Consider the following 12,662-nt stretch of genomic DNA (forward strand, 5'->3'; position numbering starts at 1 on the left):
AAATTCATAGATAAGTTGTCATCACAAGGTGGAGTTTTCTCCCTTTCCAGCCATTTTTGTACCTTGAAAAGAATTCTGCTGGTTCTGTGATGTTTTCAAAAGCTACAGTGCCTGGCCATTTGGCAACAAACATGGCATTCTTATTATCATGTACAGACTCTTGGGCACCACCAGTTCGCACCCACATAAGATCGGATGAGACCTTTCTCATTCACAGAGAATTCAGTACTGATCAAATAAATAATTTCTGCACAAATACTATCTGCGTTGAAAATCTTCCCACCTAATGTTGTTGTTGTTATGTGCGAAGTCGTGTCCGACCCATCGCGACCCCATGGACAATGATCCTCCAGGCCTTCCTGTCCTCTACCATTCCCTGGAGTCCATTTAAGTTTGCACCTACTGCTTCAGTGACTCCATCCAGCCACCTCATTCTCTGTCGTCCCCTTCTTCTTTTGCCCTCAATCGCTCCCAGCATTAGGCTCTTCTCCAGGGAGTCCTTCCTTCTCATGAGGTGGCCAAAGTATTTGAGTTTCATCTTCAGGATCTGGCCTTCTAAAGAGCAGTCAGGGCTGATCTCCTCTAGGACTGACCGGTTTGTTCGCCTTGCAGTCCAAGGGACTCGCAAGAGTCTTCTCCAGCACCAGAGTTCAAAAGCCTCAATTCTTTGACGCTCGGCCTTCCTTATGGTCCAACTTTTGCAGCCATACATTGCAACTGGGAAGACCATAGCCTTGACTAAATGCACTTTTGTTGGCAGGGTGATGTCTCTGCTTTTTAGGATGCTGTCTAGATTTGCCATAGCTTTCCTCCCCAGGAGCAAGCGTCTTTTAATTTCTTTGCTGCAGTCCCCATCTGCAGTGATCTTGGAGCCCAGGAAAATAAAATCTGTCACTATCTCCATTTCTTCCCCATCTATTTGCCATGAATTGAGAGGGCCGGATGCCATGATCTTTGTTTTCTTGATGTTGAGTTTCAAGCCAACTTTTGCACTCTCCTCCTTCACCCGCATCAACAGGCTCTTTAGTTCCTCTTCACTTTCTGCCATTAGAGTGGTATCATCTGCATATCTGAGGTTGTTGATATTTCTCCCTGCAATCTTGATTCCAATTTGTGACTCCTCTAATCCCGCATTTCTCATGATGTGCTCTGCATACAAGTTAAATAGGCAAGGCGACAGTATACAGCCTTGCCGAACTCCTTTCTCAATTTTGAACCAATTAGTGATTCCATGTTCAGTTCTCACTGTTGCTTCTTGACCTGCATATAAATTTCTCAAGAGACAAATAAGATGCTCTGGTATTCCCATCTCTTTAAGAACTTGCCACAATTTGTTGTGCTCCACACAATCAAAGGCTTTAGCATAGTCAATGAAGCAGAAGTAGACGTTCTTCTTGTACTCCCTAGCTTTCTCCATGATCCAGCGTATGTTGGCAATTTGATCTCTAGTTCCTCTGCCTCTTTGAAATCCTGCCTGTACTTCTGGAAGTTCTTGGTCCACATATTGCTGGAGCCTAGCTTGTAGGATTTTGAGCATAACTTTGCTAGCATGAGAAATTAGTGCAATGGTGCGGTAGTTTGAACATTCTTTGGCATTGCCCTTCTTTGGGATTGGAATGTAAACTGACCTTTTCCAATCCTGTGGCCATTGTTGAGTTTTCCAAATTTGCTGGCATATTGAGTGTAGCACTTTTACTGCACCCACCTAATGTAAACATTCCTAAATATGCAGCCTTTCCACATTACTCCAATTATTTTTGTAATATTCCTCTGAAACTTTATCTTATTGTGCAAATGCTGCCTTGGGTGAGAAGAATGGTATGGTAAAAAAAAAATCTTAAACAATGAATTAATTTTTTAGAAATCTTGAAGGTGGCTAAAAAGAATCCATCTATTCCTGTCCTCTATGCCAGCAGCAAGCAAAAACCATTGCTCCTCCATCATCTACCAAGACAGGCACTTTGCTGCTTAGACCTGGCTTGGAGCAGGGCTAACAAATCCATATGGAGTTAGGGACTACAGAGTAGAGACCGTTTTTTAACAGTGATCTCTTTGTTTTCACCATAGGTTTCAGCTGACAGAGACCTCTCCTATGTCACAGTATTGACAAGAAGAAGAAAGTATCCTCAGAGGCCAGACTGGAAAGTAAGCCTAATTCATAAAGTACTGCTATATGAAAAAGCTACAGTTGCTAATCCCCACATAGGAGATCTCCCAAAATAATAGGAGTTCTCCAGAGTACAGAAATCAGTCCCCCTGGAGAAAATGGCTGCTTTGAAGGGCAGACTATATAATATTATGCCTCACTGAGTTCCATCTCCTCCTCAAACCTTGACCTAGTCTGCACACAATAGATAATGCACTTTCAATGCACTTTCGAAGTAGATTTTCCTGTTCCGCACAGGAAAATCCAGCTGCCAAAGCACATTGAAAGTGCATTATCCTGTGTATGCAGACTAGGCCCTTGCCTCAACTTGGTTTCAGAGAAAAATTTAGCCTATTAAAAATTGCCAAGACGACAAAAGTGAGCTATGTTGTGACAGCACTAGATGATGTTGTTCCCCCAGTTGGGCCTCCTCAAATGCCAAAACAATAATGTAGGAGGGATGTTCAATTTTGACACTTTAAAAGCTACAGGGGGGAACAAGTTTATGTGTTGCCATCGTGCTGTAGGCCTAATCTGGATCAACTTCATGTGGCAATTTTTAAATGGCTAAATTTCTCTCTAAAATGATGTCAACAGCTAAGGATTGGACTTGTGTCTTTTCTAATGGGTACATTGGCTCTAAGCAACCTGTTTGTTCAATGGGGCTTACTTCCTGGAAAGTATTCTTAGGTTTGCAGCCAAGAGGCTCAAAAGAAAAAGAAATATTCTTAAATGCAAAAGAGGTGGGTGATGTCATTTTTAAAAGGAGAAGGTTTTATTTGGGGGAAGAGAGGCACAATTTCAGCAGCAAACAGTGCGAGGATAGAGATTGTGGACACTATCCCTACCCTCTCCCACTTTGCCTGCTTAAACTTCTGCTAGCATAATCCACAGCAGGAGCATCCTTGTATGTCCCTCTGTGAAACAGCCAATAAGGGCAACTTCCCCAAACATGAGTGGGCTAAAATAGTGAAACAAGAGACCATATGAGATATCTTTTTTTTTTACTGTCTTAAAACAGCTTGTGCTGTGTATTTCTCATGCAGGTTCTCCATGTTGCTGTTTTAAAACAATCCAATTAAACTGGTATATAAGAACAAAAACAACTATCAGTGAAGAAAACAGGGATACACCTTTTAAAATATAAAGCATTAAGCCAAACAATCTCACCTGGCTGGATGTTCTCTCTGATGATGGTCACATGATCATCTCGATCTGGTCTTGTATGTTCATGCCAAAATCCTATCACGTGTCCCAGCTCATGCACAACAATTCCAAATTTATCACAGTTCTTACCAATAGATATTGCCTGAGGACCATTTCCCCTTCGGCCTACATAAGAGCAGCACCTATAATGCAGGGCAAGAACAAAGATGCAATCTTCAGTGAGCAACATTAATGGCCAGAAATCATAGAATCATAGAGTTGGAAATGGACATACAAGCCATCTAGTCCAACCCCATATTCAATACAGGGTCAGCCTAAAGCATCTAGGATAAGTATCTGTCCAGCCACTGCTTGAAGACTGTCAGTGAAGGGGAACTCACCACTTCCTTAGGCAGTCGATTCCACTGCTGAACTACTCTGTGAATCCCCCCCCCCATACCTTGCTGATATTGTTCTCCATGTAGTTTAAACCCATTATTATGGGTCCTATCCTCTGCTGTCAACCTTTCCCTGCCATCCTCTAAATATATCTAAATGTTTATATGCTGAAAATCTTTAGTTATTCTGTAGTCAAACAGGTAAGATTAAATTTTGGATTCTTTTTCAAGTAAAGAGAAATGTTTTCTATATTATTATGAGAGTTCTGTATATCTCTGTTTGCACAGCAACTGTTTTCTAGCAAGGATGCCTGAAAATCCTACTTAGTCTTGATAATGGAGCATGACAAACCTATTCCAGTGAACAGCAATGGACTGAAGAAGGAGATTAGGTCAGAGTAACACAGTACAATTGTATGCAGTTTTTAAAAAAAGATTCCTCATCAATTTACTGTTCATGCATTTCTGTATTATAAATACCTGGGGAACTGAAAGCCATGAAATATGCTTGTAAGGATAAACACTTCAGAATGTTTTGAATGTTCAAATCAAGTTCTTCTATTTAATAAAAAGCCCATTAATAGAAGCTTTAAAAGAAATTAAAAGGAAATTTTGTTAATTTAAATGAGATTACTTATTTCCTTCCTTTATACCCCACCTTTCTTCCCAGACTGGGATATGTCATTGTCATTGTCATAAAGGCATATGAAGTGTTTTGGGTGGCAAATCTAGCTCATCAAAAAGAGGTGATTAGGGCCAGACAACTGTTATTAGGATCACTTGCATGTATAAAGCCAAAAGCAGCCACGGGATATAAGCATGTTTATATGTGATCTGGAGCAGGTTTTCTTCTGTAGGGCAGATAGTGCAGAGACTCTGCTCGTATATCTCCTACGTAATATGTAGTCCAGCTTTTACTTATCACAAAGCAATCAAGCAAAACTGAATTCAGATTAGCAGATTACACAACCAGATTCCTACTGCCAGGAAGACCCTCATATTCTCTGTTCAGTGTTTCCTTGTTCCCATTTTCAATGCTCAAATCTTTGGATAAAATAATAAAAGGGAAACTTCCTGGTCTTATGGCTGGTATCTAAACTCTTTCAGGGGTTCTCCAGGCTACGATCTGGAAATTCCACTGATGTGTAAGCATCATAGCAGCGCTTCATAACTTGGTAACTTCCTACAATTGTTTGGAAGAAGAAATGAATCTTACTAATCACATAAATTAAACTAAGTAAGGCAAAAAATAAAGCAGGATTATGCAATCAAAATGAATCCTGCTCTAAACTGTCTCACTCATGTCTCAGCTATCATGGGCCAGTTATTTGTGTCTGAACTCTAGGTAAACCTCCCTGACAATTAATGTCCCCCTCCAACTATATGTATGATTGAGGAAATATTGTTTATTTATATCAGTAGAAGTGTGCTTGCACATGAAAGCGTATACTTTTATACAGCTGTCGCTGTATAAACATAAAAGGCTAAGGCCTAAGTGGGCGGAGAGTGGGTTAGGCCTTCCGATTGGGCCCTGAACAGGACAGACAAGAGTTCTAGCCAGTCAGGTGAGGGCCCAATTGGAAGGTGCAAAGCACCTTCCAATTGGGCCTTCACGAAGACAAACCAGAGTTTCAGCCAGTTGGGTAGCGTGAAGCCAAAGTTCTGACAGTGCCAAAGTTCTGACAGGGCCCGCCCACTCAGCCCAGCCAGGGGCAATCTGGAGACATCGCTGCCAGTCTGGCCCTGACCACTGCAGGGAGAGGAGGTCAGTAGGGCTACCAAGGGGGGTGAGAACAGAGGCTTGGAAAGGCTGTGCCAGCTCTTTTCACCCAAGGCTGTCCTAACTGTCATGTCCAACTGTACATCGTCTCAGAACCCTGACAGAGCGGGCAGGAGGCTGATGAATGTTCTCCCTCCCCCCTCCCTTCAGGCCTGCTGGGAAGGAGCCTTTATCAGCCCCTAAATGAGGGAAGGGAGGTATTTCCAAGAGCAATGCAGGGGAGGCTGAGGGCCTGGGTGTGCTTTCCTTTTGAGGGCAGGGAACTTTCCCCTTCTGCCAAACAGTTGGCTGACAGTGAAGCCACAGAAAAGGCCCCTTCTCACTTAAAATACTGCTCTATCCAGGGGTTAGACACACCCAAGCCATGTGTATTTCTTTTTTGCAACTCTCTGCAGATTTGAGGCCACTGCACAGCATTATTCTGCACAGCCATAGCCCTTACCAGCAACTGTTTGCATTCTGAGGTGCAGTCCTGTGAGTCTGGAAAGTGCTGGAAGATCTAAATAAATATTTACAGCCAGAAATTGTAAATAGAGAACAAGTAAATGGCTGGAGAGACATGGAAACTAAAATGACTTTTTTCAATCTTGGCCTGGCCAATAAAAAACCAGTATTAAAAACCTTACTAAGGTCAAGACTGCTATGCACAGAGAGACTTCCTCTTAGGGTTGCCAGCTTCCATGTGAGGCTCTCTACCCCACCTCCCTCATGGAGAGTCTGCTATAGGGAGAGGAAGGGAAGACGACTGGAAAATGCTTTGAGACACCTGATGCCTGCTGGGTCACTGCAGGCGATTCCCAGTTCTCTCAGACCTCTCACAGCCCCACATCCCTCACAGGTTGTCTATTGTGGGGAGACGAAAGGAAAAGGTGTTTGTAAACCGCTTTGAGACTCCTTTGGGTAGTAAGCAATAGGGTACAAAAATCTGTTCTTCTAAGGAGCAACCATGAAAGAAGCATGTGGGCACATAACATTTTACCAACAGTGAAAATATGGGAGACAGAAGGAACAGGGTGGACACCTGTGTACTGTGACTACCCTATGTGTATTAGGGCAGAGGGACATTTCGGTGAATGTGGCCTAATTCACACAAGAAGGGAAATGACGCAGAACTGGGGGGAATTGGTTGCCATGTAATCTTCCCCTAAGAAGAGTCTCCAGTCTGATTTTCCCTTCACATATCTGAGGACATGGCTCTGGAAAGCTCATCTGTAACCACTATGCCAAAATTCCCAAAGGTCAGTCCTCTCCCACACTCAACGAACATTCCACACCACAGGTTCTTGACACCCATATCTCCACACTCATGCCCTCATTTGCCACTACGCCACCACAACCTCCCACACAACACACACATTCAACCCCATGCCTTTACAGACTGGACAACTCCTACCCTTCCTCTTCCCACTGCCAAGCTCCAGCGCCCGTTGTATTCTTGGATACAATGGGATTTGCCCCTAGTCTTGAATAAAATTGTGTTCGTCTTAAAGGTGCCCCTGGACTCAAATTTCATTATAACCAACCACAGTCAGAATAAAGACTGTGAACGCCTTGAACATAATAGCTTAGTTAATTCCAGGACCCCTTAATATCACTGGATCTTAGTCTTAAATCATATATACTGAGTCCCATCTGAAACTGAATGAAATATTTTCCTTTAATACATGTTTACATAATTTATTGTAGAAGCAGGATTGTCCGGTGTATAAATTGGACTTTTAGGTACAAAGTACTCATAGATCTGCATTAAAGATGCACTATAAAAAACCATATTGCAACACAACTTGAAATTCTCTGTATAAAGCAGGTCTTACACTATTTTATATAAGGGATTAAAATCCTTCGGAAGATATTTAAATTAGGAGAGCTTCTGACCTATTTTGGCAATCCACTGTTTTTTAAGGTCATGGAAGTCCTACTGAGAGTAAATGTAGTCTTGGATGGTGGGGGTGCAGTATGTTTTAATGGTGAGTACATCTTAAGTATATTATTTTTGGGAACAACAAAAGTTAATCATTCTAAATCTGTGTAACATATAATCGCTACTGCCCATCTGTTCGGTCCAAAGCTCTCCACCTGCTTCCCTGCATGTACGTTATTGTTCTCTATTGATAACCACTAGTGATTACCTACCTAAACCTCTGGTGGATAACAAAAGATTAAATTGCTGAGAAAAAAAGTTAATGCTGCAAATGTGAATATTATTCAGATATTGCCATTAATTATTTTTTATTTCATTTACTGACATAAAAAGGCAGACAGGCAAAAATTGCAAGTAAACCTAAAAGGGTAAATGAACTTACAATTGGTTTTCAGACTGAGCTTCAATTGCAAGCTTAAGAAACACTGAGAGAACCACTAATACATTCCTTTTTTAATGTATGCATATCCCTTTTTTTTTTTGCAAAGCCAAGGTAGCATCCCCAAAATAATATAAAGTAGAAGATTAAAAATGCTAAAAAATAATAAACTATCACAAGTCATCAATTCAAGGAAAACTAAACTCCTACAGAAGATTTTAAAATCTATATAAAATTATTTAAATTTAACTCTAAAGGGCAAACAATGACAAGCAATGGCAAGCTTCTCTAGATATGGAAAACCAGACATCTTAAGCCATCCCTAAATACCTAACTCTTTGCTACTATTCAGAGTATTTTACAAGGAAATCCTACTGTAAGACTTCTCTGAATTATCTTAATGATGGAGCTACCAAAGTTCTACAGGGCCTGTAAGAACTCTTCCGCCAGTTCTTTGGTTTAGGCCGGGTCTCTTATGGAGTTCTACTGGGCTTTATCTGGTAATCTGCCTTGAGTCTAAGGCAGAAGATGAACTAGAAATCGTCTAGAAATTGAATGAATGAATGAATGAATGAATGAATGAATGAATGAATGAATGAATGAATGAATGAATGAGTTATAGGGAGCCAGATTCAAGCAAGGAAGGATATCTACTAAATTGTAGCCAGAAGCTTGCCAGTATCCAGAGTAATTCACTCAAAACAAGTATGATGTGTCTATTTATAATTTCTCATCACAGTTAACAGATCAGCCAGCATGTTTTGCACTACAGCTCCAACTTCTAAACCCATTCAAGTGATGCCAGTGAAGTACTAATAATCCTAGCAATTTTGTACCCATTTTCAGCAATATGGGAGCAAGGCAAAAGTATGTGTCACACACCACCACACTATATGAAATGAAACTAGCAACAGAAATACTGATTACACAATGCAATTAAGTGTTTCAGGCAGAAACTATTTGTTGACCTTCATAATAAAATAACAAATGCTGCTGCTGCCTTAAGCATGTAGCGGCCACTGCACTGGGTGGAGGAGCACCGGCAAGCCCAGAATGCAGTGGCCCCTTCGCATGCATGCCCGAGCATGCTGCACGCTCATGAGATGCAGCATGATTGTGCAGGGCACATGGTGACCGACATAAAAGGGAGCTGGGCTGGGACCATCCCTCTTTGTTCTTCACCTTAGCCATACCTGCTGCTTCTCTCCCTCTCGCCTTGTTTTGCCACTTACATATTTTGTGTATTTTTTGCATGTCACAGCTGGTGGTTTAGGGGGGACGTGGACAGGCTGGGAAGAATCTATGGCATCCAGCAGGGTTTGATTGCCCATTTTGGGAGATCTATTAAGGGGCTGTGCATTTGTACAGTGGACAACTTCCAGGCTGGGGATTCTGCTGTCACACATAGCAAGGTGGCTGGGGAATTCCAACAGAGGTGGCCGCCCATGGGGCTCCTATGCTTACCTTCTCAGGGTCCATCAGGCCTGGTGGAGAGGGGGAGATTGACTGGGGTGCCACTCAGACCCCCTGAGTGGACCTGCTGATGGTTTTCCCTCGCCATGGGAGCTGCAGTCCACTGGCCACAACATGAGGAGGGGCGGTACAGTTCCTCACTGTCACATGAGGTGTGCCTATGTTCATTTGAATTATTAAATAAAGCTGTGGCCTGGTTTATGCCAAAAAATTGAATTATGTGTATGTGTGAGTTCTTGGCGTGCCAGTACATGCCCTCCTGCCTAGCAATAAACACAAAATAAACACAGCATACATTAAAACAAAGTCATTGGGGCCCACTCCTTTTAGATCCCTGCCAAGTACATATCAGATTCATTCAATTAAGTTCCTAGACTGGAACTATAAGACAATAGCATTGAATATGAAGCAAGCTTGTTGTAACTACAAGTTCTAGGTGTGCTGGGCCCAAGGCCTAAATCAAGGGTGACTAAACTGTGCCCGTCCAGATGTTCATGAACTACAGCAGAATGCTGGCAGGGGCTCATGGGAACTGTAGTCCATGGATGTCTGGACAGCCGCAGTTTGGCCACCCCGGGCCTAGATATTGCTGCACACTAGCAAACCTTGTCACTGTCTTCAAACTGTGTCAAAAGGCAGAGACTCTCGGGATCTTGATCTCTTTAATCTTTATTACTCCACAAGCAGTTAAAGGCAATAACTATTTACGAATCTCTAATTCCACTTAATTGTCCCAGCTGATCAATAATTCAAGCAAAGTACAGTAACAGAAAATATGAAATAGCATAAGGTTATCTGGCTGTGACATTAAACATTCTATTTGGGTAATAATCGTATTTCTTTATGATTTTGAGAGCTAAACTATAATAATGGGATTTAAGCTCTTAAAAGGAATCTAGAAAGAGAACCAGATTAAGTGCTTGGTGTTTATTTCTGCAGCAGGACAATAAAAAAATATGTGCTATGTTAAAGCGTCTTATAACTGAGGGCCATTCCGCACGACTTCAATGTTGCAAAAGGCTTCCAAATTGTAAACGGTACTAATTTGCAGTTATGCATGACGTCACACACAATCTGCCACACTCCTGAAACCGATCCGCAAAAAGCGATTAGTTGTAGCTCTTAAAGGGGAATCTAGAAAAGTGGATTCACCCTCCGAAAAGCGCTACACTCTTGCAAACAATCTGCAACACTAGCGAAAAAGACCTGTGCGTTCCCATTGTTGCGGTTCCAGCCAAGTCCCTCCCCCTGGCTCTCTCCTCTGAACTTCCGACTAAGCGATCACCATTTTTATTTTCTCGGAGCAAGCAGAAAGCAACAAACCAGCACGCCTTCATTCACCCAGCAAGGCTTCTCCAGCTACAGTCCCTCCGCAGAGCTGCTTTAAAGCTCCCCTCAAGTCACAAAGCACAACACAGCCCCGTTTGCAAGTTCCCTTTATTTTCAGCTGAAAATCATGCCCGTGCACGGGGGGGGGGGATTTTTTTCACTTGGGGGATCATGGTAACGATGAATCGGCAGTTCACATGCCAGCTGCCAGCTAGATGGGTCTCTACATTAGGAGGAATCAAGGAATCAAGGCATAATCGTTGCAACGTGTGTTTTTCTTTAAAAAAAAAACTGTGCTTAAAGGGAAAGGGGCTTTTCGGGAGCATGATAACGGCCGCCCATTGACTGTTCGTTTGATTGACGGCCAGGGGCGGGACAAAGCACAGAAAAAATCGCTTCCTTTCTAGCGATTTTTGGCAAGACCGGAAACCTGTGGGAAATGATTGAAACGCTACTGGATTCCACTACAAAGGCAGGTATGCATAAGGCAGAATTGCACTTTTAAAAATAGCGTTTCCACTTTCAGGAACCAATTGGCAACATTGGTCCTTGTGCGGAATGGGCCTGATAATAGAAACTTATTAGTATGTGAACTTCAAGCCATTATATGTAAAAATAATGACTTCACAAAATTCCTTTCACCTCTAGATGCTAGAAATGATGATTTGCATTGACAGATAACACAGTAAAGCAATGTAAGGGTCACTCTAGTGAACGAGAGCTTGCAACTTGTTTTTCAGTAAAAACTAGGGAAACTTTCTGTCATAGCTGGCCAAAATTCACTATGAAAGCACAAACTTTTCTTCTTTGCCATTTACCCAGTCTTTAGACATTCAAAATCACCTTCATTATTGTTTACAAGAAAGAACCTTCGGATAACAACACACGATGGGCTTTGATTCCAAAGATGTTGAGTAACTGCTTGCAGCTAATTGTTCTTGCAGCAACCCTAACTGCCCAGACTAGCCTGATCTCATCAGAGCCTGGAAGCTAAGCAGGGCAGGTACTTGGATGGGGACCACCAAGGAAGGAGGACTGCTATGAAGAGGAAGGCAATGGTAAACCAATTTTTCTCATATTTTGCCTTGAAAGCCCCATGTGCTAGAGCTGCCATAAGTCAATTGTGACTGGCCAACACCCTTTATTTTTCAATTGTTATTGAAGTGCTGAAACCACCAAAGAAATCTTTCCTTATGGTTCCAGCTCATAAAATATTCAATATTCCCATTTATCCTTAAGAAGCTGATTATGCAGCTAGCTCTGTGTGCCTAAGATGGTGTTTGTTTTGTTTTTTAATCAGCATCTCTCTCTTCTGAGGTAGTCTTACCTCTGTGGCAGTCTTTGAAATTGCCCAGAGTCCTGTGCTTTGGGAGACCCAATGGCCAGTGGAGGGAGGGGGGGATGAGACAAAGTGATGGTGGAAAACACAGTGATGTCAAAATGCAAACTGTGGTATATTTTTAAGGGGACACACATTGTGAAAATCAGGCATTTTATCCTTGTTATGGAGAGCTAAGTGTGACAGGGCAGCACCTTTTGAACCTGAGGACATTTTTATATGACACAGGGTCCATGATAGGTTTAGACATAATTTGGGGGAGGGGGAATTAAACTTGGACACATCTCTAGCATCAGTCTTTGCAGATGTACAGTGCAAGAAGAGGTCCTCAGTCACTTATGAACAGGAACTTGTGCACCAACTTACCCACAAGGCCTGTATGTAAACACAATGTAACTTTCTTCATCACTTCGCTCAATAAATGTAACACAGGTGTATTTTTCCCAGTGCCGCATTGCCTGCTTGAACATCGCTCTCTGGCTGCCTGGAATCAAGGTAAGAAATGACATATACAAATTATTACTATTTTTTAAACTGTATCCTGTTTGATACCAACTTTATAATGTATTTTATTATTTTGCAACACACATTAAGTACAGAAGCTTAAAAATCCTCCTAACACTGAATGCAGGTTTTGGGAACCAATAAACAATGAAAGAAAATGGGGTTGTACTTCCCTGTAACCACAGTTCATCAAGTGGCCTTCTGCGTGCAGGTATTCAGATTGCATATCAAGAAATTACAGTTAAGA

The 12,662-nt window shown here is 42.0% G+C and overlaps 1 protein-coding gene across 3 annotated transcripts in view; it reads right to left on the minus strand.

Annotated features, from left to right (window-relative positions):
- Positions 1 to 12,662, minus strand: part of TLL1 (tolloid like 1) — a 240,000-nt gene that overhangs the window by 48,541 nt on the left and 178,797 nt on the right. For all 3 annotated transcript variants that reach the window (XM_077299956.1, XM_077299955.1, XM_077299957.1), the window contains exons 5-6: positions 12,278 to 12,395; positions 3,317 to 3,495 (exon numbers count right to left, since the gene is read on the minus strand). In XM_077299956.1, the coding sequence (XP_077156071.1) occupies positions 3,317 to 3,495; positions 12,278 to 12,395 (297 nt within the window). The remainder of the gene's footprint in view (positions 1 to 3,316; positions 3,496 to 12,277; positions 12,396 to 12,662) is intronic.

This window comes from Paroedura picta, chromosome 10, assembly GCF_049243985.1.
Source record: "Paroedura picta isolate Pp20150507F chromosome 10, Ppicta_v3.0, whole genome shotgun sequence".
Classification (NCBI taxonomy): Eukaryota; Metazoa; Chordata; class Lepidosauria; order Squamata; family Gekkonidae; genus Paroedura; species Paroedura picta.